The sequence below is a fragment of the Camelina sativa genome, chromosome 16 (genome assembly GCF_030686135.1).
Source record: "Camelina sativa cultivar CO46 ecotype springtype chromosome 16, ASM3068613v1".
Taxonomy (NCBI): Eukaryota; Viridiplantae; Streptophyta; class Magnoliopsida; order Brassicales; family Brassicaceae; genus Camelina; species Camelina sativa.
The window spans coordinates 17,425,036-17,452,114 of NC_141895.1; the positions used below are offsets into that span (position 1 = coordinate 17,425,036).

The 27,079-nt window shown below is 38.0% G+C and overlaps 1 protein-coding gene across 4 annotated transcripts; it reads right to left on the minus strand.

Annotated features, from left to right (window-relative positions):
• LOC104750509 (midasin) lies at positions 1-26,483 on the minus strand. 4 transcript variants are annotated; one of them, XM_087491496.1, is made up of 75 exons: positions 26,021-26,483; positions 25,588-25,913; positions 25,330-25,414; positions 24,930-25,201; positions 24,657-24,839; positions 24,377-24,546; positions 24,057-24,166; positions 23,847-23,966; positions 23,613-23,691; positions 22,948-23,070; positions 22,776-22,875; positions 22,626-22,695; positions 22,425-22,544; positions 22,293-22,349; positions 22,038-22,211; positions 21,801-21,923; positions 19,935-21,674; positions 19,507-19,529; positions 19,177-19,384; positions 18,977-19,081; positions 18,579-18,884; positions 18,191-18,384; positions 18,054-18,108; positions 17,613-17,763; positions 16,810-16,883; positions 16,488-16,629; positions 16,294-16,392; positions 16,112-16,212; positions 15,931-16,020; positions 15,792-15,857; positions 15,507-15,671; positions 15,196-15,403; positions 14,248-15,119; positions 12,632-14,140; positions 12,368-12,545; positions 12,219-12,281; positions 11,773-11,852; positions 11,444-11,692; positions 11,184-11,316; positions 11,022-11,107; positions 10,842-10,927; positions 10,492-10,633; positions 10,314-10,403; positions 10,071-10,194; positions 9,726-9,880; positions 9,519-9,632; positions 9,267-9,416; positions 8,997-9,176; positions 8,731-8,913; positions 8,533-8,634; positions 8,231-8,455; positions 8,030-8,149; positions 7,859-7,940; positions 7,641-7,771; positions 7,396-7,560; positions 7,092-7,167; positions 6,880-6,992; positions 6,723-6,805; positions 6,542-6,655; positions 6,295-6,363; positions 6,050-6,206; positions 5,810-5,967; positions 5,613-5,707; positions 5,307-5,509; positions 4,980-5,213; positions 4,657-4,878; positions 4,405-4,563; positions 4,104-4,322; positions 3,706-3,984; positions 3,486-3,620; positions 3,035-3,241; positions 940-2,946; positions 564-842; positions 317-445; positions 1-217 (listed from the first exon to the last, which is right to left on the minus strand). In XM_087491496.1, exons 1-75 carry the CDS (start codon positions 26,123-26,125, stop codon positions 185-187), a joined length of 16,134 nt encoding a protein of 5,377 aa, XP_087347622.1. In that variant the 5' UTR covers positions 26,126-26,483; the 3' UTR covers positions 1-184. The 4 variants fall into 4 exon arrangements, with proteins under 4 accessions (XP_087347622.1, XP_087347620.1, XP_087347621.1 ...); XM_087491494.1 differs by having other exon boundaries at positions 9,726-9,901; XM_087491495.1 differs by having other exon boundaries at positions 11,184-11,322.
• Positions 26,484-27,079: the final 596 nt, after the last annotated feature.

Here is a 27,079-nt window from a genome sequence, read left to right on the forward strand (position 1 = left end):
GAGAAGAGAATGGGGCCTTTTTCATATATGTAAAGATAGTGTAGCAATAACAGCCAGCATTTTATGGTCTGATGTGTGATTAACTAAGGTTATACAATGTTATACAAGTGTAGAGTACTTCACAAACTAAGTTAAGTTACGTTTTTACAGGTCCTCGACCCTTTTCTCTTCCACCAAGTGTTGTTCAGTCCCGCGAGTTTTGCATCAGCTCGAACCACTGCAAAAGCAATAACAGAAGTTGTCAGATTTTAAGTATGTATTTGACATTGTTTTCCCTTTCTCCCTAAAAAAATCAAACAGAGAATGGAAAAGTTACCTGTCTCAACACATCACCAAGTGTTCTGGGTAGGGCTTCAATGTCTTTTAGCACAATGTAGTATGGGAAGGGGAAGGAATCCAAGTAACACTTCTTATAAGGTCTCATTTCACTATCAAATCCATAGTCCTGATTGGATTAAAATAGAAAAAAAAAAAAAAAAAAGGCAGTCTTTAGTATCTTGACAACTTCTAATTTCAATCTTACAGATGAGTAATAACATAGCAAGTAATGGAATTGGACATACCTTTAAATCCATAACCGATTGCTCAGCGTCATCGAGAAGCAGATAGACCACCATACGTTTCTTCTGTAGAAAGCTTCTGACGGATCGTTTCAATTTCTCCCGCTCATGGAATTTCCCATCGCCGATTATTAGTACAAGCTGTTGAAGCGGGTTGCTACCGTAAGACTGTCGTCTTGTGCTGGCCAAATTCTCTAGCATTTCATTCATGTTTCTTAGCAGATTGACAACTGGTTGATCTTCAATGAGATTTTCTTGGTTAAATGTTAAACCTGAGATCATCTGGCATCACAGAAACGAGAAAAGAGGTGTTTTATAAGCACTCAGAAGACAATTCACAGTGCAACACATGGGAAATAAAAGATTTGAGGTCACTAACCTTAATGCCGGATTCTGTGGTGAAAGACTGACCAAAATCATGTAACATCTTTATGCTCCCTTGCTTCCCGAAACTTGCAACAGCCACACTTCCCATCTCAAGCTGTGACATAGCTCGGCATACAGTTGCCAAGGCTCTAATTGCAAAATCACCACATCCACTTTCTGACATGCTACGCGAATCATCCACAGCAATAACAACTTGGTAATCACGCTTGTTTGGTTTCGTCCTCCTCAACCAGATTTTATCTTTCCGATAGTGACTTGCTATGTACGGAATAACCTTTTTCATGTTTATCCTTTTGCCCGTTCTGTAGTCACCACTGAGCTTGCTAGCAAGCGTGGGTTCTAATACAAGGCGTAGTTGCTCAGCCAGTTCCTGAGATGGTTTTGCAGTAAGCAATTCGCATTTCCTCCAAAGAATAACAGCATTATTTTTGGCATTTGGATTTTCTTGATTATCCTGATTGCTTTCCGAATCATTATCAGTCAATTGCATCCGTTCCAGATTATATGCATCATCCCCCAAGAAAGTGTTGTCAACAGAGACCACAGAATCCATTCTGCTGTAACCATCACCAGAATTATGAAAAGGCGAGTTCTCTTGGTGGGTCCTGTCTGTCTCTGGTTTTTGGACCTGTTCAGTGATGCTATTACTGATCAATGGTTTCGATCGGCTAGCAGGTTTGTTTTCGGGGTTCAAGTCATCAATATCCATTGGAGAGACTTCATCCTGATTAGCTGCGAGTTTTTCTTCTTCGGATTCCCCTTCTCTCATATCTGTGTTCACTTGCTCAGGCAACGCAGGTCCTAGAGCTTGGGAAGTTCCTGCATCAAACTGAGACGCAAATCCATATTCACCAGTATCAGGGTCTTCCATCTCGTTTTCAGCCTCTTGATTTTCTCCAAGGTCCGAGGAGACTCTAACTCTTTCTTTCCACTCCTTCAATGCATCACCAACATTCCTATAAGGATTCACCTTGGTTTGTTGAGCAGTAGATGACTGGTTTTGAGGAAATTCCATCTTTGGTATGTTGTCCGTCAATGTCTCACCACTAGCCAAGCTAGACATCATGAGGTTCATCTCAGTGTTACTCCCTGAAGGCACATCCATTGAATCCGTGAGTTCATCCGTAACATCAGTAGCAGACAAATTTTCTTGTGGTGCTGTACTTCCTGCACCCGACACATTAGATCCATGGGGATTTTGTGAACCAGACTCTACGCCAGAATTATTCTCATTACGGCAGTTCGGGTTCTTCATGTCTTCTGACATAGCTTCTTTTCCTTCTATTGGTTCTGTTTCTGGTTTCTGTTCAAGATCATTGCCAGGTTCTTCTTTTTGAGGTGATTCACACACATCTTCAGCCCCATCCTCCATTTTTTCCTCAGCTGGCACTTGAGTTTCTTGATCATTTTCACCTTCTTCAGGGTGATTTTGATCTTCTGGACAAGGTTCTTCCTGCTGATCTCCATCTTCCTCCTCTGTTTCATCAATCTCCATGTCATCGTCGACCTGTTCATTGCCCACATCAGGAGTTAGTCCCGGTGTATCTGCAAGTGCTTCTTCCTTGGTCTGGATTTTATCTTCTAAATTTTCTGTATCACCAACACTATCCTGATCCACATCCTCATCTTTTCCTTCTCCCGGGTTGTCAGACTCCTCAGGCTCATCGGCAGTGTCAACACCATCATCCTTAGCTCCTAGCTCCCTTGATCTCGTGTCCTTGTCGACTATCGACGGTCCAGATTCATTCTTCTCATTCAAGTTTTCTTCTTCATCCTCTTCATCCTTGTTCCATGGCTTTTCATCAGCCTTTTCAGCATCAGATCCCGCATCTCCCATTGCAGAGTCCAATTGCTCATCCTCACTTTCCTCGTTCTCCTTGTCTTCTTCTTCATCCTCGCTGACGCTGTATTCTTTGCCATCAAAATCATCACTCATCTCAATGCCTTTGTTTTTTCCCAGCACATCATCTGGAGTATCTTGCTCTTTCTCTTCCTCTTCCTGCAGAGACAACGAGAGAAAACTATATTGGTAAAAATCCCATGCAAAAATTCAAGATGAGTGGAAAAAGAAAAGCGACGATATAAACCTTCTTGTCTGTGCCACGCAGTTGATCTTCATCTTCTATTTGGTCACTTACATCTTTCGCCCCCACGCCATCTCCCATGCCAGTACCTCCTGCAGCTTCTGATTTGTCATCTTTAGAGCCATCATCTTCATCATTTTTAGAGATGCCAAATCCGTTTGTAAATAGATCGGCAAGAACACTTGCAAGAACATGGGTTATCAATGACACCTACAGACCAAAAGCAAAAAGTACCAAATAATTGTAAAATATCCAGTAAACGAAGTCATGATGTTGGTCCTATTGTCTCGACAGCAGGTGAGCAAATGCCGAGATCTCGTCACACTAATTAAGATGCTTGACATTAAGGAGGTCGTTGAAACATAATATATTTAATTAACAGGATCAGTGTAGAGCCCAGGCGAGTATATTGTCCTGAATGTCTCTCAAAGAACAACATAAGATAAAAACATACCGTTTTACTTATCGCCAAAAACTCTTTGAGGTAACAATCCCCGAAACTCAATAAAAGATCCAAAAATGCTTGAAGTTGCTTCAACTGGTCTCCAACACAAGCTGAAAGGACACCTGACGAGTTCAACAGTTTTTCCTGTGAAGAAACAGCCTCAGATCAACTCACGCTTGAAAATAAAAGGAAATAGCATCCCCGTAATTCAAAAGGCAATTCAACTTACGATGGAACCAAATGTTTCTGACAGCATTTTACATAGGTTATCAAGGTTCAGGTCATTTTCTGCCTTCTTCACCAGATCATCCCATGTAGTAATATTCCCTTCCGCTTCCTGTGAAACACTTCCGTCTTTATACGTGCAAAGCTTTCCAATCACATCCTTGACATTTGCAAATATACTTGAAAGATTTTCTTCAAGGAAAAATTGTTCCTTCGGTTCCATTACAGTTGGTAGGTCTCCCACGTTAAGCAAACAGTTCAGATTTCCAGCCAGCAATTTCCCCTGCATTAAGTACATTTCTTAAATCAGACTCTAAGGACCCTAAACACAATCTATTTGCTAGGCTTGCATCTGAAAAAAGGTAAACAGAATCCACAAAGCTTAGATAAAGACAGGAATACCTCTTTAAACACAGGGGAAAATTGTCTGAGAAGTACTTCTCTAGCATAGCTTTTTTCATTGTCTTCACAGAAAGTCGAAATTTGATTCTCAAGGTCTGTAAGTTGATCAAAGTTCTGGCGTAGCAGCTGCACCATATGCTGTGTGACAAACTGATTAAGGCAGCTACTTGGTGTGACGATATAACCGTTGCAATCAAGTAGAAGCCTATCCAGTGAAGCCTGATGACAAAGACATATTAAGACTCCTACAAAAGAAAATAGAAAAAAAAAACAGACAAGAAAAATTTAGAAGAATTTGCACCTTCGAATTTTGAGCGATGGGAATTAGCTTTTCTATAAAGCTGAGCAAACACTGTGATGAGGTTTTGAAAGCTTGACAAGAGTCCAGGTGTGTACTTGCAACTGTTCTCAGTAAGGCGGACTCCTCAAGAAGCATTGCAGTAATGTTATCAAAGAGTTGCTGTCATATCACAAAAAAAAAGTAACAGCTTAACTGAGTGTTAATGCAGAAGACGTTTAAATGCGCACCATTCAAGTTAGAAAGCTTCAGTACCTTCTGTAGCCACAAACAATTAAAGATGGCATGCTGATTTGTGGGAAAACTGAACACAGAATTATCCTTCTCATCCACACCAACTGAATCCCCCAATAATTTTGCTAAAGACAAAACACACTGGCGAAAGCGGTTTAGAAGTCCAGCAAAGCCATAAGCAGATTTTCTTTGCTGCCGTTGTATTTCCACAAGATGGTTGAGAAATGAGACTGACCGCTTAACCTGTTCACATAGGATATTTAGTGCGAGGACTCTAAAATTTTAAAACAGCTGGTTTAAAAATGAGACTCAGAAAAGCCCAGATTACAAGCTCCAAAGTCTACCTGCTCAGATGTAACATCCGAGTGTTTTCGGTCAACATTCAGCATTAGTTGCACTGAAGCCAAGCTCTTAAAATAAAACTCATTCGCCACCCTCCACTCAACTAGAGAATTCTCCTTGTTTTCCTCTTCTACTGCCTTGGAAGAATGCATGCTACTTTTGGTATGTGTTAACAGCAACAGATGCTTTGGATCATATGCTGGCTGATATAGCAACCCTTTAAAGTGATTTGACATCTATAAAAGAAGATCATCAGAGAATATACATTTGATCAATAAATAAAGTATAAATAGAAATATAAACAGAAATATCGACAAGCAATAATATACCTCTACATTTTCAAACTTGTGTTTCTGCAAACCACTAATTTCTAATAACTTGAGAAGTTCAATCAGGCCCCTCTTCTTTCCAAAATCTCTATCACTGTTTCTCCATAGATTTGAACAGTCAGCTACGGTTTCACCAATCCTTGAAACTGTACTCCACAGAGTTTTCCAATCACCCTGATAGACAGGGGAAGAAAACTGATGCTCTGCAAAGATATTATGCACGCTTAAGAATATGTGGACTCCCCAAACATAATGGAAAACAATGAAATAGAACCAAGAGTAAATGGAGCTAGTGTACAAACGAACCTTCACCCGTCAGCAATGTTTTAAAGTGCATTTCTTGGTGGAACCTTCCGACCGATTCCTTTAATTTATCCCACCAGACAGCATACCAAGAAGACCTAACAAGAAAAGTGTAAAGCATAAATGATGGAGACTTCAGCTTCCATATACTTCTAACAAGTAACAATTCATGCAGACAGGTACATGATGCAAATGTATACCTGTCATTCAATTGTTCTGCATCTAAAGCACTAACTAGAACCTCGATCCTCATGTCAGATGCTCCATTCAAAAGATCCGGACATAGTAGAGGGAGAAATTGAGCTCGCTCCTTCGCTAGGTCTGGCCTAACAAGCATTACAGGGACCCGCAGCATGTCCTGCTCAAGAAAAAAGATGCCATTTAGAAAACTCTGAAATCAGGTTCTGTCATTTCAACTTAAGGCAACAGATATAACTTACAGTAAATTTCCCAATGAGTTTCTTGACCTTCTGCCTGGTTCTCTTAGTGGTCTCATTGAACAGATAATTATCTGGCCTCTCCCACCGACAAAGTTTTAGAACCTCCTTTAACTCAGCTTCAACATTTTTTCTATTTAACTCTAACTGCTCCATTACACTGGTAAGAGAAATTTAAATTGAGAACACTACTGTGGCAAAACAATCTTGAAATGATAAACTCCAGAGAGAACTGGAAAAGAGCTTACAGAGGCAGGAACTGAATATAGAATCCAAAAATATTGTAGCAAATTTCCAACTTTCTCTTGTGTGAATCACTGTCAACAAAAGCGCGAGTTAAAGCAAAAGACAAACACAGTTGAGTTAGAATTCAACTGTTAAAAATAGTGGAGGAGCAACCAACTGTGATAATGAAGTAAATAATACTGAAGCCCCTTTAAATCCTTCAAGAATAAAACCGAAGAGGAATCAGGCGATTATTCATACAAAGCTAACCTTGAATATATTCCCAACGAGCTACCCAGATATAATTGAAGAAGGAAGCAAAAGAGAAGCTGAAGACGTCTCTTAAATTCACCAACATTTGACGTTTCAATGAACTCCACCAAACTGCAACAAAGATATCTTTTAGATGACCAGATACTTGCAAGAATGAATGTTATGTTGTGGTGCCCACCTTTCAGAAATGGACTCGTTTTCATGTGCTGAAATTTCAACACCATCTTTCTGAAACAGAACTGAAAACAAAGGAAGCCACAACTGCAACGAAAAAATAAGTGTTACCCTTAACAGTCCTTTTGTTCATAACAACAAATTTTTCTAACTATACCGACCTTCCTAGCGTTTAGTTCATACTGATCCTGAACTTCATCAAGCAGTGTAGGCCAACGCTCAAATTCCACCTTCTGCCAAGAGCTTGCGAGGGAAATAATTGGCTCCAAAAGATCTGTAGGATACAAAAAAGAAGAACACAATATAACACCTAAGATTGGTATTACTGAGAGAGGCCATAATCAACCCATTGTACAAAGATTAAAATCCATACCAGAGATGGGCAATTTACATCCCTCTTCCTGTAACTTGTGAACCTTGCAGAGCAGAAATTGCAATCCTGAAAGAGCCTTTACAAACAATGGCAAACAAGAGCATAATGGTTCAGTTAATTAATGCTTATGATGAACCAACAAAATATAAGATCAAACAGTGACAGCAATGCCCAGCCATTTCCGTGGGTATAAGTTGCCATTGCATTAATACTTTCCATAACATTGTTACCACAGAGTTGCTTAGTTACGAACTGATACAGTACCTTTTATTACTGAATTGAGTATATAAATAAATAGTAATACCTTTGCCAGAGGAGTACTTGACGAAATATCCAAGAGCATCCGAAGTACATCAGAAAGCTTCTGAAGACCAGAATGGTCCTCCCGTTCTTGCAAGAGCGAATTAATTCTCCGTTGAAAAGCAGTGAGAAACTTGACCATTTTCCCCAACTCAGGACCATCGAAGTCCTATAAAAGACAGTCAGAACAAAGCCGGACGTAAAATTAAGAGCAGATGAAATTCTTCAGGAAGTAAAAGCTTTGCAGACCTTATAAAAGTTATATTTACTGGCAGACTGATAGTTTGAAGTGAAGGTTTTTTTGTTCTCCAAGCAAAGACGAAGAAGGTGTTCTGGAACAAGTTTTGCATCCAAACTCGATGTAAATAAACCCCTTAGCCCTGGAATCAAGATATAATCCAGTAACAAAATTAACAAAAGATGTTAACAACGTTAAACAATAACGACAAATAGTGTCAATTGGTCACCTTTGATCATGTGGACTCCAAGTTCATAGGAATCAGTAAATGAATCCAGCCTTCTACTGTCAGTAATACATAATCTTCCAGACTGAATAGAATAAATTGTCGTGTCAGATACAATGGAATTGTAACAGGACCTGATGCAACAACTGCAGATTTGAATAATGTTTCCATTACCTTTTCAGAAAGATCACAGAAACCAAATAACTCGTTATGTGTGCTATATATATTATCCAAATGCTCCTGTATCAAGTTCCAGTCATCCTCCAAATTTTCCTCATCCTGGTCCATATGTGTCTGTTGAGGGCAAAACAAAAACATAAGCGATAAACAAGAGAATTTACATTTTTTAGTAGAACATAGGACTTAAGAGTTTACCATTTCCTTCATATCATCATCAGCCAGATACTCTTGCCACTCTGAGAAACTATCATTTGGGAAATATTTGCCAAGGGCGGATATATCTACTTCCATGACACTCTCAATTTTGAAGTCTCGGGAACGGAATTTGTACAGCCCAGAAAGATTATCAGCCTTTGTTTTTGATTGTAACTTCATCTCCATCCAAATTCTCGCCAATTCAAAATATATTTTATCCAGTAACTGCGAATCGAACTCTTGTGACATTAGATAACTTATATTAACGTATTCAAATGCATACAAATAAGCAAATATTTTACCTCAAAAGAAGCTTCATCCATTAGCCCAGCGTTTGCAACAAATTGCAAAACACGAGCATGCAGGTTTTTATATAGAGCAACTTTTAGTTGCAATTCAGATGCCTACAATAATCAACCAAAACATAAAGATTTTGACAATCTTTTCATTATGTGAACGGGAATCATAACTCTAAAATTGGAAATTATATGAAACATTACTTTTCTTGTATCTTCGGCACTTGAGACAGAGATAAGTTTGTGCAGCAAGCCAACATCCAAACCTAAGGACTTGGCACGAGAATCGGCACCATGAGAAAGGTGCAGAGGTGGCAAACATTCGATGTAGGTAGTTGAAGCTAAGGAGGACCCCCTCGGAAATTTCATTAAGGCATAAACAGTTTCCTGCCAGGCGGATGAAGTAATTAAATTTTACAACACGAAATGACAAATTAAAACATTTCTGAAAAAAAGAAGAGGTAAAATACCATGACTGAGTCAACCATGTCTATGCCAAATTTGTTGAGAAGTTTTCCCAAGAGAGCCCCAGATACAAAGAGGGATAAACCCAATTTCATCTCATATACTGAAACTTGGATTGGCTGAGTTATATCAACATATTCGGAATAGTCACTGGACAGCCGATCAATAAAAGATGTTGCTGTCTCCTGCAGAATCCAAGGATTATAAATGAAGCCACTAAAATACAATTGATAGTCATGAGGGAATACAATTGACAGTCATGAGGAGAAACATACCTGCCAGTTGAAAACCTGCTCAACAGTCTGATTCCAATCAAGCATTTCAATTTCGTTGACGAGACTTATGGGACGTGTGAGAAATCCAGCAAACTCATCCAGCGCTCTTCTTAAATCCTGGTACTTTTTAGGATCAGACCGAAAAATAACCTGTTTCAGAAGGGGTAAAAAAGGTGAACATGGAAAAATGAGATACGTCACATACTAATCACACTGCCAAGAGGGGGAAAATGTACAGTAGCTGCTATATACCTTTCTTTGCAATCGTTTATGCTCAGTTTTGAGCTTATATAATGTACGTTCACTTTTTTCGTCATTGTTTTCAGAATAAAGTATTCCAGACAAATACTCGCATTCTCCCCGGACCTGGTAATAAATTGATATAGGCCTATCAACAAAACAAACACAGACAATATGCAACTGCTATTGTGAATCTACATAATGCGAAAGAGAAACCACCTTGATGTTTAGCTCAAGCGATGAAATTTTCTTTTCTAGTTCTAACAGCTTGCAAGTTATCTTCATTGCGGGATCTATAACATCTAAGCTATTTAAAAGATGGAAGCGTATTCCTCCAAGATAAAGCCACGCCAAGCCAAGATTGGAGTAGAATTCTATAAAAGTTGAGGATAAAGCTGTAAAATATAATTACAACAGTCGAGGAAGGTTTACCTTGTCAGGACTCAAACTATTATAGTTTATATATAACAGTTAATATAGAATAGATGCACTTGATGTAACCAAGGTTTTTTTGATCATTAAAAAAAAAAAAAATTATATATATATATATATATATAACAGTACCATTCGATGCGCACTCAGAATAGAGATATTTAGCTAGTGGTCCGACAAATGAGTGAGTAACGGATTTTAATTTCTCATGGGTTGATGTGCCAATCAGTGAGATGAGAGACCGTATGCCATCCACCTGCATAAAAGAAAGAGAAGCGTAAACTGATGTAGATATGATCACAAAGAACCTAAACTGTTGAGAAGATTCCAATCTTTTTTACAGGAAAGAGGAAAAGAAGAATTGAAGAATCATACCATGTTCTGCTTCTTCTCAATTGCAAAAAATGCAGACTTAATTGCCATATACATTTCTGGCTCAAATGACTTTTGGTGCGCATATATCATCTACAAAGGTTGAAATTAAGATTAAAAATTGCACAGTTGGCAAAAAAAAAACAAAATAGACTAATCAAATTTATCACAATTTCAGTACCTGTTGGAAAAGGGAACGTGCTATTGGCATTAAAGAAGCAGGCATCTCCTGATAGGGTTGTAAACTTTTCCATAGATGTCTTGAAGCAGAAAAAAGTTTCATTGATTGAACAGAGTAATCCTTAACAGAAAATACATTTTCCCTGCATAAAACATTAATAAAAAAGAGCTTTATCATACTGTTGATGGAACCACAGTTTCCATCGTCAAACATTTTTAGTATTATCCTGGAGAGCAAGCATTGCAGTCTTGGTGGTACAATGTATCAATGTGGCATATGAATGTTAGAAATATCAAACTGGAAGCAAAAGTATTCAACGTGTGACAAAACAAAATAAAGAGATCTCTTACAGAATCTGAGCAACAGTAGCTGTTTTCACAGGCTGAATCAGCATAGAAGGTGACAGAAACCGGCAGTTGTCAGTGTCTGAGATATTCTGTAGGCCCCGGGAACATTGAAAGAAAGATGTTATAAATTGAGCAATCTAAGTAACGTTGTGAACAGAAGTTATATAGTTTAGTATCTAATACCATGAGACCGATTTGACTATCTTTCCACAAAAAAGAATGCCACCAGTACCACATCTCGAGAACAAAACTAGTAATTTTAGCGTCCACTGCAACATAGCCAAAGTTAATCAGCCAGTTCACCTAAGTACACAGAAAAGTAATGGAATATCCAACTTTGTTTACCTCCTAGTTGAGAGGCACGTGCATCAATTGCCCACATGATTTTTTGATGAGCTACAAGAGTCTGTGGAGGCCTTGTTGAAGATAAAGAATATTCGATACTCGGTTTAAGCAGTTTTCGAATGTCCACAAAATCCTTCAACTCAAAAAAGTTATAAGAGTAGTCTTAAGAGTAGTTTCACATACATGTTTTTTCCACTAAATAACATAGAATTAAGAAAAAAAAAAAAAAAAAAAAAAAGCATATTCCAACTTCCACTAACCTGATGTTCCGTAGGTTGAGCCACCAAGAGGTGCTGAAGTGCACCAAGTAACTCTACATCTAAAGAACAACTTTCACTGCTAGCTATAAAACATATTTCCACCCAACTGCTGAAGCCAGACTTTGTAGCCACAATTTCAGGGCTAAAACCGCAGCAGCTGGCAGATTTATTTTCAGTATTCTCATTCTCACTGAAACACATTCTATCCTCAAGTCTCTTCTTCTCTAGTTTAAGCCTCTCCAAAAACGTCTGACGATGATGATTAATTGTGAGTAGCAAATCGAGAAATCTCATTAGTCATTACACATAGCATAATAAAGAAAACAAACCTGATAGATCTCATCAAGCTGAACAGCAGCTACATAATCTACATCATCTTCGTCAGCAATGTATGATGAAATGCAAAGACCTGCATATTTTGGACGACATAAGTAGAAAAATACAACAATATGAATCACATAACAATCAGACAATCAGAAAAAAGTGGGTTTCCTTTCAGCTAAGACTTTTAATAAATTTCTTAAGCTACTTGTTCACAAATTCCAAAAGGATATCAAACAATCACTATTTCTTGGTATGCTATACAGTCAATGAATTCTAATTCAGTTCCATATAGTTCTACATAAAACCACAACAGTCAATTAAGCCTTGCTTGAAGACAACAATATATGTAGGGTTCAGAACATATTGATTTATCTAGGTTTTATTGTACTTGTATTAGAGAAGCTACGTAAAATGAAACAAAGATGAGCAAATAAACATTAGGCATAATTACCTTCCAAGGCAAGCCGACATAATTCAGGGCCAGAAAATGCAATGGCTTTGGTAAGATGATTATCTGTCAATACGCAACAACTATCAGACAAGAGTTGACGTTGTTTAACAAATCAAACGTGTAGTATCTAAACGTTTCAGATATCAGACCTTGTTCATCCGATTCTGATTTCAGTGGCCAAACTGTGCTGCAGAGCCGTAGAAATTCCTGCTGCTTATGGAACAACTCTGCAGATATAGGCAAGGAAGGATGCCCCCCATAAGCCCATAGCAAAGACTTTTCCGGGTGACCATGCAAGACTATATTGTTAATATTTTTGCTTTCCTCCTACAGAAGAAAGGCAATGTTATTTTCGAGCAACCAGTATGATAATTTTAGAAAAAGAAAATGGAATAAATGAAAGTTAGGCTTACCAGAACCACTTGAACTTCTTCAGGAAAAGAACTGTGCAACTTTTTTATAGCTTTTATCAGTGACCAAAAGGAAAACAATAGATACTCATCTGAAGATGAGACCAAACTAGACCAAAAGAATGAATGTTTTTCAATAACTTCGGTGTACAACTGAATCAACACACTGAACGAAGGTGCTCCAACAATTTCGCGAAGAATTTTTTTCTCCAGTACGCAAAGCGAATCCAAAAACCGAGTAAAGGGGGATACATGGGTGCGGTTGTTGTTACTCTCTGCAAGCCACTGCTGATAGGAAAGCCGAAGAACGCCAATTGAGTTGAGAGACTCAAAAAGGGATTCACTGTAAGGTTTTGACTGGTCATTTGATGCAGCTACATTAATCAATTTGGAAGACAACATAGGAATTGGAACAGCATCTGGATCCAATTTGCAGAGGGATTTCAGATTTTTCCGACAACTAGATATATGCTTCCAAATTGGATGCTTAAACTCATCTTTCAACATATTGAGAAAACACAGCAAAAACGGACAGTATTGTTGTAGTCTAGAACCAAACCAACTAAACCATGCAAGATAGAGTTGAATATCCTCTTCGGTTGCCTGTTCTATTGTCCAGTTGGCAGCAAAAAATAGCATTTTTGTGGGCAAATCATCTTCAAATTTGGCTGCATTCGGTGCACAGCTTGACCCAATTAAAGCTTTAGGAAACAAGACTTTTTTTAACCTCCAAGAATCAATCGTATAAATAATTCTTGGTTCCTCAGCAGCCCACTTCATATCTCTCAATTTGACATTGTAGCTTATTTTAGACTGATGTGATGCATACTGAGCTCCTAAGAACTCCAGATACATGCAATTCTGTCTAACTGTTGTTTCTCTCGAGTACCATGTCAAGTCTCTCAAGTTGAAAGGCTTTGGCCATCCTCCAGGCAGGCACAGACCCCCACCAATAAATGTATCAAGCTCAGAATGTTCAACATCTGACAAATATGTATCACGCACAAAATCAACAACTTCTTTTCCATCACTTACCCCAAGCGAAGAGAGATAGATGTGTTCCCAACTTAGCTGTAAGCTCCACAGAAGTTGATTGCCATTCATGAGCAACAGTTGGAAGAGGTGAACCCACTGTTCAAGCTCAAGATATGTTATCCGTACACCAAATGTTTGACCATTTACCCATGCATGAACATGTGCTTTCGCCATGGAAGTAACCAGCTTATAACCTGGTATACCTGACAGAGAAAGAAACCTTTCCACACCTTTCAATACAAACTCTTCACAGTTTGAGCCTTCCTCATTGAGCTGCCAATGTGGCCCCATCATAAATACCTCAACGCCTCTATTCCTCATTGCTCTTGATACTTCCCCAAATTTTGGATTTACAGACAGGAACAAACGAAAGTTTGGGTGCGGAACAACAGTGACAGGTTCACCATTAATAATCCCACATTCATTTATAGTGATCGATCCACACGGTTCCACCAAAGAGTTGATCCTATCGAGTACCTGAAATTTAAGTTAATGATGGATATTAGCTACAAGGGAAATTAACGGAATTGTTTCCAACTGGTAACAAATTTTGCATGCAAACCCATGCGAGATTATAATATTACCGTGGGATTGCAGAGATTAGCATTTTTGAGGACAACCCACTCTCCTTTCTCTATTGCTTTTATCAGCATTCCTGTCACCCATTCAAACTTTGTAGACTGCTTTTTCACATGATTTTGCAGCTGCAATATCGTCTTCAAGATTTGGTCTAGATACTTTTTTGACAAACTAACGGGTAAAACACCTTCCTCCAAGACCTGTTGCAGATTTTTTACAATGTCTTCTAATTCAGAGAGTGTTTTAGAATCGTTCAAGAAGAATGAAGGGTTCTCCACGAGAGAGGAATCAATCTTGTTTAAATAGGAAAGCCAACTCGAAACTAAGGTACTCCTATTGTTCAAAAGGGCATCCTGAGAAGACTGTGATAACAAACTGTTATACTCATCGACAAGATGTTCAACTCTAGTAACCACCAATCTGAAATTACGGAAGGCATTGTACTGCTCAAAGCATCCGAGTAGATCAGAGCTGTCAGTCGCAGACGAAAGATTTATTTCATTAAGAGGAAATCCTGTTAGCTGAGCCAATATTCTGATTACCGAAGTCTTTCCAGATGACGATGGTCCAACTAGGATGCACAGCCATTGATTCTGCACACAATGTGCAACAGCTTCCAGATTTTGACGGATTTCAGGCAGAATCTTCAACTTCTCACCGGCAATATTAGACTGAGTCAAATTTCGTTTAATGGCAGCAGTTCCAACAACTAAGTACCCAGGATTTAGCTGAACCCGAGGATAGGGATTTATAGAAGGGTTTTTATCAAAAATAGCCTTGTAGATACTCAGAACTTCTTTACGGTCGGTTGCAGTACGCATTCTTTGAACATACAGAACATTGAGAAAGCTTTCAACTTCTAAGTCATGTATTGCCTCTGGAACGACACGATAACTCAAATTAGTCGAAGCTAAAATGCTATTATGAAAATTTTATATGAATCTAGCTACTACCTTGCATAAACTGGCATGATCTGATCACATCGCGTAGATTGAATTCCCATGGTGAGCCATCCTGACCAAACTTTCGATGTAGCATAGTACCATCATGTAACTGTCTGTTAAGAGCAATAAACTTTGAAAGCAATGGACTAGGAATAGATGGGTAAAGTGAGCGACAGATGAAGAGGTAATCCTCTTCCACTAACTCGTCCACATAAACCTGAAAACATTTGAGGCGGATTAGATGAAATTTTCAATTGGAAATATAATAAAAATTAGACATCATGAGCATCCATAACCATAAAACGAACAGTGGAGCATACTTTTGTAAATCGGTTAAGGAAAGACTTGGGAAGACCTTTCCTGCCACCACCTTGAGAAGAAGGATTCTGACATGCAAAAACTCTAAATGTTGGAGGGCATTCAAAGGTACAGCCAAGTTCTGGGATGAAGACTTGAGCACGATGATCCAAAATCGCATTCAAACCCTGGAAAGATATATATTCTTAACACTTACCAGAAGAAAAAATGTGGAAAGGTGACAGAATTTAACATGTTCTACCGCAAGAAAAGTTTTACTGAAATATATTTAGTGGCTTGTTGCTCACCTCTAGAACAGATTGTGGGGCAAGGTTCAGTTCATCTAACAAAACCCAAGAGCCTTCTTTTAGAGCCTGTAGGAATTACATAATTAAGGGTCTGCAGTTTTTAAATTGATACATACTTTAACATCAAATAATCTTTAACCTGCAAGAGAATTCCATCAGACCACGCAAACTTCATGTCTGCATCGCTTTCAACAGGTAAATCTGATCCCAGCAAATCCATCATGTCAGTCTGCATCAGAAGAACCAAAGTTATAGTACCCAACAGACGCCCAGCAGACGAAGTAGCACACACAGTATTGATGTCTGGTGAAGAAATTAACCTGCTCCGATAGATTTATGCGCACAACCTTGTGGCCAGAATATTTTCCCAACGCCAATATCAGACTTGTTTTTCCAACACCAGGACTACCTTCTAATAAAACTGCAACAGTAATACTCCAATATTAAAGCCAAACATCAATCTCCAATAACTACCATGATAACCAAATTTAATGAGACATACTTGGTTTTGACAGCTGCATTGCACGCAATACTCTCAAGACATTCCTGTGGGTGGTTGGTGCTAAAAACTCGAATCCACCAATCTCAGGATTTTCATCACCTGACCAGGTAAGTTGTAGGTTCCAAACAAGATATCATAAATGTCTATAATCATGTTTGCTATACTTTGACGATATAAACATAACCTTTGCTAACCTTTGCCTATAAAAAAAGGATCAATGCCAAACATGTCCTCATGTCGAACACTATTACTTTCTTGACAAATTGTTTTGGTATCCCCCCAGCCATATAGCTCCATTCGTGAAAGCTCCAAAGGGAGTGTATCGCTACCAAAAAGCTGAACCAGAAAAGTCAAGTGAACGAGTATCACTATCAATTGGAGAACTAAACACAGTATAAGTAACACGGTTTAAGAATTTAAAGATGCTAAGAAAACGTTTTTGACCTATAGCAAAACAGAACTGTTTTACTAGAATATAAGTGAAGCGACACATTGTGATATCATGATGGAATTTACCTGAAGTTGTTGTAAAAGAAAAGCGAAGCATTTTTCTCTCAGATCTTGACCATCTCTTCCAGAGAAACCAGTTCCTAACAAAACATAAAATAAAAAATAGGTGAACAAATACACTCTGGGTAAAAAAAAAATATAAAAGCATGACCACTCTAACTCAGTTAATGAACATGAAATCTCAATAAAGTTGAATACCCTAACATCAGTAAATCCAACGACATATTCAGCCAATCAAGATGGAATACCAATATATTTGAATACCCAAATTCAGCAAAGCACATACCAAACACAAGTACATAACATTGTTTGTATGTACAAGTGTTCCCGTCATTGCCATGAGTTTAGATTACAAAGATATATATCGCAAACAATCTAGGTAGGCCTATTTATTTTTTTAGATGTTAAACATATTCCAGTGTACTTATATTCATTACATCAAAGAAAGAGATGTCAATAAAATGTAAAACTGTAGATGACAAAGGCATTTGATAGAGCAATCAATCTAAGAAGCGGCTAGAGAAACATAAAGAATATGTTTTAACGGAACACCAGGCAATAATCATCTTTCTGTAGGGATGTGAGGGATTCACTATAGCCTAAGCTAAAATTAAACACCCAGCCACAGATATCAATGACTAATCTTATTGACAAATTCAAAAGTCAGCTTGTTCATACAAAAATGCAATCAAATAAACATAAAGCTCCCAAGAGCAGATAAAACTTGGCTACAAAAGGGAAGAATAAGAGCTGAATAAGTGAGTATAGCAATCAATCTTCACAAATATAAGAATTTGGGAAAGACCTACCAAGACTTAGACCATCAAGTAACACTAGAAATGCTCCATGAAGAATAGCATATGCTGGTCCTATACTCTCATTTATCATGTTGACAAACGCAACCCAGGAGAGGAGATCTCTGACAGTAAGAGTTCTTCCAGTCTGCAACCTGTTGAACCACTGTAGCAAAGAAAACTAAACTGAATCTATGTACAAAACATATAATACAGTACAGTTAAATAATATCACGTATCATTGACAAGATTATAAATGATAATTACAAAGCGCATAACATTTTGTGCCTGACGAGAGAGGAAAGAGATGCCTGGAGTAATCAAAGCAAAGCAATCAAATTGTTTTCCAACAGCACAAATATGTGGTCGTGTTCATGTTGGTTAACCGCAAACCATTGATTACTTTTAGGGTTACAGAATTTAAGGACATATTGAGTAAAAGGATAGGGAAACTACCTCCCAGAAGTTGATAATGGGATCTACAATATTAGATTCCTTGGAACCGGAAAGGCTACGAAAAGAGAAAATCAGGAATTAGCAACAAGATAACTATTGACTTGTATCCTTTTGAGTAATTCAAGGAGAACACATACCAAGAAAAGGCAATACGTCTGAGCTCCTCAGTATCTGTAATAGGAGGGACCCATATCTCAGTAAAACGATTGCGAAGGGCAGGTGACAATTCCTTCTTTCCATAATCACCACCCGGGTTCATGGTGGCAAGAACAAAAAAATGTTCATGAGCTACAACGTCCTCCAAGACGGGACCACCTTTCTCAGCTAAGGACTACAAAGATAAAGTGAAAGTAATAATAAGATATGAGAGGAAAATTAGACAGACATAAAAAAAATTCTAACAAGAGAAAGAAAACCAGCGTGGAGAACTAATGAAAATGATAAAGAGTGGCTAGCTGATGGACGTGAAGGTAGGGTAGCTTTAATGAATTGGTCAAGTACTAATAGCAGTGAACTAATACTCACCAATTTCCTGTCTGTCTCCAACACACTATTCATTCTTTCTAATACACTGTCATCAGCCAAAGATATCTCATCCACAAGAACGATATTTCCAGCTCTCATCGCTTCCACAAGGGGCCCATCTTGCCAAACAAAAATTGAACTCCACTTTTGATACAGCATCACCATATTGTTCCTTATCTTCTCAAGAACATCAACATCCTGTTGTGTGACGGCCGCTCCTACGACTGAATCATTTTTGTATTTCTCCAGAGCTGCCTCTATAGATTTGATCAACAATTCAGCTCCACTAATATCTGCACAAATACCCTGTACATAACATGTTCAAGAAAATATAGTATCAACGTTAAAAGAAATACGGGTGAAATACCAACATCAATGGTGGGTATTAGGATACTAACAATATCTTGGCCAGAAGGCGCCAATGCCTGAGAGAGCTCCAACTGTTTGACTTGATTCTCGTATTCAGTGACTAATTTTGATCTGTCTCTCACAGGAAAGAATCCCTAAGAAAGAGGCTGACATTAGAAATTGCAAATGAAAGAAGTAACAGTGTAGCATTGGAGTTCGGAAATATAAGATGAAAAAAAGATAAGCCTACACCAAGGAAATCAGATGTTTCTGTGTATTGATGACAGTTAAGGATGTGCAATCTTTTCTTCTTTAAGTCGCTTAGTATTTGGCAGATTGTTGTTTTGCCTCCTCCAGTGTCACCAACAAGAAGAACAGGCTCGTGCAGTTCATAAGAACGGTTGATGAGAAAAAATAGTCTCCGCATACTTTGAGTCCATGTGAATTTTCTGTTTTGTCTATATAAAAATTGAAAATAATAGCACCATAAAATTTAAATCAGACTGTTCAAGGATTAAACAAACAAGCTCGAAAAAAAATGATTCAATTATAGAAAAATTAGGAGGGGAAAAGAATTTACATGTAATCCAAACTTGGAAGCTCCTGGGGTAAGACAACAAAGGCAAAAAACAAAAAAATACAGAAACCATTATTTATATCAGAATAATGTAAGAATAGCAAAACTTTGTACTGATTGAGTAATAGTAAAACTTAATAATAATGCAGTGAGACCTACAGCTTCCTTTAAAAATAATCTATCGGAATGAAGGTAAGTGGCTCTATAAGTGTAAAACAACAGATCAAGAACAAGAAATTTTCATGAAACAGGCAGTTCACAATTGATATATAAAGTTAAAAGACCTACAATATAAACTAATTTCAGGAAACCTAAAATGAACTAGTTCCAAGAAGAAAAGACAACTTAGCTAGATGCATGACATGCTGTTACATCATCAATTATCTGAAAACAATTTTAAGAAACGTTTCAAACTAGACAACATAACTTACCATTTTGTACAAATCATCTTTGGTAAGACTGACACGGAAATGTCTCTCCAGCACCTCTTGAACAACTACCTTCTCAGTGTCATCACGCAGCCTCTCTGCAAGAATGTAATACCCTTCTCTGGCTAGTTCTTCATAAGATATACCGTCTCTATAAGTCCTGGAACGATATGCCCACCGAAATAAATCTCTTGGAGTTATATATCCATGTTTTCCAGCAAAAGCTTTGCTAGTCTGCCTACTGCGTTGCAGGTCTTTCATCACTTCAACCATTTTCGAAGCATGACTGTTGGGAATAATACACTTCCTAGAAAGAATTTCAGTAAGTTCATCTTCTGGAATTTCATCAACATGAATCTCCACAAACCGATTGCGAAAAGCTCGGGACAGTATTTTTCGCCCACCATATAAAGTTGGAGGGTTCTGCGTAGCGAAGAGCATAAAATTAGGATGCGCTGAGATTGTTTCACTCAGCTCAGGCACAAAAAGCTCCCTATTGTCATCAAGCAGTCTGTTTAGTGCCTCTAAGACATCAGATGGAGCCAAATTAAGTTCATCTAATACAATCCAATGCCCACCCCTGACAGCCTTCACCAACGCTCCTTCGTGAAATACAAGCTTCCCTGAAGAATCAGTCATATAGGAACCTAAATACTCTTGGATATCAGTCTGCTCATGATTATTGATTCGAACAAATTTGTTTCCACTTATTGCTGCAAGATATTTGACAAGGCTTGTTTTTCCACTGGATGTTGGTCCTTGTAAGAGAACAGGATATCTTTTGATAAAAATGGCATGCGCCAAATGATTGAGATGCTCTATTATACTCTTCGTCTGAACATAACTCTCAACAAATTTATCAGAACTGCCCTTTAATTCTCCCAAGTATCTTTGAAGTGGTTGGCTTCGGATATTTCCCCCAGAGATACGTTTTATTATTGGTTCCATGATCTTAGCACTGGAAGCATCCAATAGGGAGAGAAAAAACATGGAAAATCCATCGTATAATGCTTTCTGAAATCCACCAATACCTTCTGCTTTTATCGCATATTCTAGCGCACGGTAAAGAGACCTTAAGCTATACTGTGGCTTCTGATTAGCACCATCTTGTAAGGTTTCTTCAGATAACCTTTTAGCTTCTTTGTAAAAGCAAACGATGCTGCCAACTAACTTACTGTCAGATTCACGTCCACCTAAAAACCGCCTCACGAATATCTCCAGGTCAGCATCAGATAAGTTCTCATCCACAGCATACTCTGTAAATCTGCTTCGGAAGGAGAATGGCAAGTCTCGCTTACCAGCATCTGTGGCTGGATTCATACAGGCAAACAAACGGAAATTCAAATGTCTGGGAATGCCCATTACATCCCCTCTCTCAGCTAAACAAAGTGATCCCCTCACTCCTTCAAGAACACCAATTAGCCTGCCCAATATCTCCGGTGGGGCTAAGTTCACTTCATCTAGTAAAACCCAATGCCCCTCCCTGAGGGCAGTCACAAACGCACCTTCAACAAAGGTAAAAACCATTCCACCTGAAGATATCTGGTGACGAATCTTCTTCACTTTCTTCGACAAATGCGCCCAGTTCACAATCTCTTCGGGTTTCTTTCTCTTTCTACCAGACCTTTCTTCCCTACAATAACCTTCAATGCCATCAGTAGCTTCCATTAACCGTTCTAAAAACTTATCCCACTTCTTGGCTCTAAAATGTTTTTGCAGATATTTCATAATGCTTGCATCATCCTGGATACCAAAAATGAAGAGGACTAATTACTCGAGCAACATGCTAAATTTCTTCCAAAACATATCTCGTTAAGAATGAGTGAAGGAGGAAATCAATGCGTGACTAAGTTTGAAATGTAAAGCTACCTTAATCTTCGAACTTCTTGCCAATTCATTGAATTCATTGTACAGCATTGTGCACATAATCTTTGCATCAATAGGCTTAAAACCTCCCAATAGATCAACTATATCACTTTGCTGGCTCAAATTCTGCAGAAAAGTAAAATAGAAATTATAGAAAACACTACGATAACTAAAAGAATAAACTATAAATTATAGAAAACCACTATGATAACTACTACAAAACTCTATGTCAAAACATACCAAAACAGTGAGTTTCTGTCCGATCCAGTGTGCAAGATTTTGAACTAGTGTTGTTTTCCCAGTCCCTGTTTCTCCTACTAAGAGAACTGGCTCGTTGTACTCGACAGAGCGAGCTATTTTCTCAAGTAACCGTGTAGATGTGCTTGTTTCAACAAACCTAGACCGATCAGGTGACTGGAAAACAAAAGTAGATCAACAAGAGGCTGTAATAGATAAATAATTGTATCAGGAAGAAGGAGATGCTTATAAACTAACCGCAGTTTGACCAAGTGGAAGAGAAACTCTGCCAATTTTTAGAATCCCAGAATATTCCTGCAGTTCATTGAAATATTAGAAAACAATCTCAAAGCATCAAGCTAAGACATTGGGTTCAAGGATCTAAGATACCTGAATTGGGGGCTTATGCTGAGTTTCTGGAACGGCGACATTCCAAATGTTAGCCACAATGTTACTTACTGTCACTTGGTTTTTAGTTGACATATAAGACGCAGAGAATATATCAGCTGCCTGAGGAAAAAGCACAAATGGCAAGTTTAATAAAGAAATATTAAAATAAGAGACTAATCCAAGCAAATTAAAGAAACAGACCTCCTGAAAAATTGCCTGGCCATCGAAGGAGGACATGCCATGAACCCGCTCACACCACTTGAGCAGATCTCTGGAAACGATGACCATTTAGAAAGAAAAGAATGACCAATCATTAATAAGAAGAATTTTCAAACATAGATATATGCCTACCTCAGTGAAAATCTACTTGGAGAACTGAAAGTAGCTGAGTTTTCAGTTGTTGAACCAGAATACTGGGGACGAAGAGCAGAGTTGACAGTTTCAAATGTTTCTGCAAAGATGGAATAGTTTCACAGTTAGTACAGATTCCATGTATAGAGGCGTATGTGCAAGAGGAACTTACCAATAAGTTTCTCTGCAACAGGAACCAGGTTTTGATACCGAGCGCTGAGGATACTTTGCAAGCTTTCACGATCTGGTGGATATACAACTATTCTCCTCCATAAAGGACTTAACGAATTTCCAGCTACATCCAAGATAAGCAGACATAAAAATAATAAGGTTTCTTGAACTGAATCTAATTTGCAAATAGTAAAAGATGGGTTTTTCTCAGGCTCTAATGCAACGTAATAATACAGATAGTATACCTCATAAGAGATTTAGTGTTGCAAACATCAATAAAATTGGATATTTAATCTATCATGCACTTTGAGCTAGATTGGTTAGGCAAATTGGCCATGTTAATCAATCCCTATATCAGTTTTGTTAATTAGGAAAAATAGCAAGCATGAATATTCATTATAACACCAGTTAATTGAGCCTCTAATCCCACTGGCATTTGATTTGATGCTTCAAGCAATAAACTCCATACAAGTTTCAGGTTTCAAGCTAAGCATACGAAAATACCCTTCAACCTATTTTGCAACCACGTCACCCCTAGATGACATTAAATGTAGCAAGATCATAGTTATCATGCCCTTAGAAATGCTGAATGGTTCTATTGCGAAAATAAGCCAACGAAAATGAAACAGTAAGGCTGTCAAACCAATCAGTGTCTGCAAGACATACCTTCCCTGATGTGTGACACACTACATTCGGGTGTTGATATAGTTGAAAACAGTTGGAAACTCTCCGCTATCCGTATCTCCTGCAAGCAGATTTAAAGTTAAGAAGCTCCGAAACTTGAATCATTCTCTCAAGGAAACAATACAAGTACCTACAACTGGAGTTATTCAAAAGGTGTGGGTCCTACAATATTTCCCCATATAGGATAAGTAACGGAGCAGCAAAAAGAGTGTTTACCTCTCCTTGACTGGTCAAGAATGAGCCAGACCCTCCCAGCAAAGGTGACAAGACGAGGGGAACATCTGATGGAGCTTTGTCTATGTCTTCAAGAACGACCCAGAAACCATTCATAATCGCCTGCCAAGATGGAAAACATAAAAAATATTGATGCAATTGTAGGAGGATGGATAAATAAATAGGCTGCCATCTGAATTTAATTACACAAACCTGGGTAAGTGAGCCAGGCTGCCATTTGAATTCGCCAGGTTGATCGGTACACACATAAGTGCCAACCAACGTTTTCCCATCAAGTTGATCATCCATGTGGATAAACACAACTATCAAAATTAAAAGAGACAAAAAAAAACAATATATAGTGAGAAATAATTTAGTTTAAGGCCTTAATTTTAACAGTGGAAACATAGTATGCACAGCATCATCTCCAGATAGTTATTTTTCCCTTCCAGTAACGTACAAAGTTGCTTGAACCTAGCCAACTAAAAAATTATTTGAGACCAATATACGTAGATATTAAAATTATAACATACCATGGGTACCACTTTCATCAGCCAACTTCCTAATGAGGGCAGACTTTCCAGATCCCGAGGGACCATACAGAAGAACAGGTCGCTTTTGACTAACAGCCAATGAGACCATTTCAAAAGATTTCTCCACCCTAGAGTGTATTTCAAATGGTTCAGAGAAAGATTTGACATCCCTGAATTGAAGAGAAAGGTGGAATTCAACCCGAATAAGAGAAAATTAACATTAATTACAAGTGGCATTAGTGTTGAAAATTATTTCGAAAGAAACATAAAGAGAACAGACCAGGTGTCCAGCCTCCGAATCTTCATCAATGGCTCATTTGTTTCTAAGCCTGCTGATTGTCGCTTGTGAATCCCAGGTGCAAGTGTGTTAAATTGTTGCAAAGACTTCACAGCTGTGTATGTAGGCAACTGAATGTATAATCCAGCCTTTTCTATTTCTATATCCTGACAAAATTCCTCCCAGCTGGATGTATCAAAGAAAACAAATCATTAGAAACAAAACTTCAGATGAAAAGCGAATTAAAAATCTTGAGTATAGCTAAGACTGGATTACCGTAGCAAGCACGAAAGTGCTTCTTCCACTTCAAAACCAAAACATCCAGCTACTCTGTCACTGCATCTTAAAACAACAGAAAGAATTTGAATCCCACACCACACAGCGTCTCGATGCTTTTCCGAGAAATGCCTTTTTTGTGTAGGACATTCTGAGAGCCTTTTCATGGAGTCCAAGTAACAAGACCAATCCCACAACTTAGAGAAAATCTCAGGTCTAATGACGAGAAAACGATATGATACACGAAGACAAAGCATGTACGCCGTTGTAGCCTGGTTCAGGGGAAAAAATAATCAACATAACTGGCCAAATACTAGGAAGTAGATAAGAATAACAACAATGTCATATACTTTGCATATGATGCTCTGACATCAGTAAACGTCAAATCTAACAACCATACCTCCATGTGCAACTGATAAATTGTTTCTTTCACAAGAATTCGCTGGTATGGTGGTGGAGCTTCCTTAAAATAATTAAGAATAGACCTAAAAATTTAAGAAATCTTCTGTTAGTAAACTAGTCTCGAGCTGTTTTTACTAAACCAAAGTAACTTCTTTTCACATTTCTCAGCTTTATCGCTGGTTCAGATGACTGATCTCATCTTATATACTCTTTCAAGCTTCAAAAACATAAGCGATAAAGTAAATAGTCATCTTACCCTAGCAAAGACGAATTCAAATGAAGTGCACGACTGAAGGCCAAGCAAGCACACTCATGAAGCTCCAACCTTTGTCCACGCCGAACATAAAACTCAGTCACACTAGTACCTTCCTTCATGGCATTATCCAAAACTGATGACACATCGTCTGAGTAGTCAGTGCTTGACTTCAGATCACCCACTAGATGAAGAAGACCCACCACTTTATCTACAACCCTTCTTATAATAGGAAGGAAGCAATGAACCAACGGAATTGTACACTCCGGGTGAAGAAACACATCCGACAAAGCATGAATCACCTCTTTGTTAACCACCATTTCTCCTCCCTAAACAAACCCATCACCCAAAAAGACCAAAAGATAAAAAAAAATTGTTCAAAACAAACTCAAACCCACCTTGGGGTAACGTTTGATTAACAATTACAAGACTTTACCTTGCTGAGAACCGAACTGAAAAATGGAAAAGCTTCCACCTTGGGGCAACGTTCAGAAAAAGTCTCCAAGGCAAGTTTAAGGTTGAAACTCCCATCAATAGCCATCGATACCTGTTGATGGATGAAACCACAGACACTAAAAGTAGGGTTTCTAGGCAATCCAGGGATTAATTTTGTCACAAACACAAAACAAAGGGGGAAAATTTAGGTTTAATCGTGCCTACACTCAAATCCTCCGAAGACGATCGAAACTTGAAATCGACACAAGAGCTGGAAAGGAAGTACCTTTAGTAGCAAATCTTACGTTTTGAGAGAACGGAAGGCTATGGAGAGAGAATTGGGAGGATGAAGGACGAAGAGAACGCGGCGCAGTCACAGGTTTAAGGGTTTAAGCTAAGCGCCTTTTTAAGGTTTTTATTGCAGTCGAAAAGGCGGTTTGGGTTTTTAGGAGAGAGTCGGAAAAAATGGAAAGAATAATTACAAAATGAACCCTTTCATTTACCCAATATTGCATACCTAATCACTTTATTTTGTTTGTTTCTATTTTCCCCAGAAAAGATGAAAACGTAACGTTTCGATGATAACAAATAGTTTTTCGGTAACCAATATAGCCTAGGCTGATGAATGAATGTTCGATGCAGTTTGTCTAGTAATTCGAGTTGAATTTGGAGATGGGATACTAAGTCATTGCATAATAAACAATTTAATTATAGTTTTTGGTTACTAAAATTATGTTTTACATATGAAAAAAGTAGTAAAATTTTTGGTTACATAGCCTTGGTAAATTTTAGATAGTGACAAGATGATACTAAGTTACTAACACAAATTAACTGCTCTCTCTCTTCCAATATATAAAAAACATTTTAGGCTTTTTTTCTTTGTTCTATTTTATAGATTTTTTCAAGTTTCTATGTAATTTTAATATTAATTTAATAGTTTTTAACTATTTAAATTGTATTGTATTTTTCTCTAATGGTTGAATTTTGTTAAGTAATACAATATCTATTGTTTCTTAATTTTTATGCTTTTACCCAAAAACTTTTTATATTTAGGAACAGA

Excerpts from the sequence above, each read along its gene's own strand:
- LOC104750509 (XM_087491493.1), bottom strand. The coding sequence starts at position 26,125 with ATGGCTATTGATGGGAGTTTCAACCTTAAACTTGCCTTGGAGACTTTT. Across the intron at positions 8,150-8,230 it reads ATGATGATATGAAGGAAATG|ACACATATGGACCAGGATGA; the intron begins GTAAACTCTTAA and ends TGCCCTCAACAG. Across the intron at positions 2,947-3,034 it reads TGCGTGGCACAGACAAGAAG|GAAGAGGAAGAGAAAGAGCA; the intron begins GTTTATATCGTC and ends TTGTCTCTGCAG.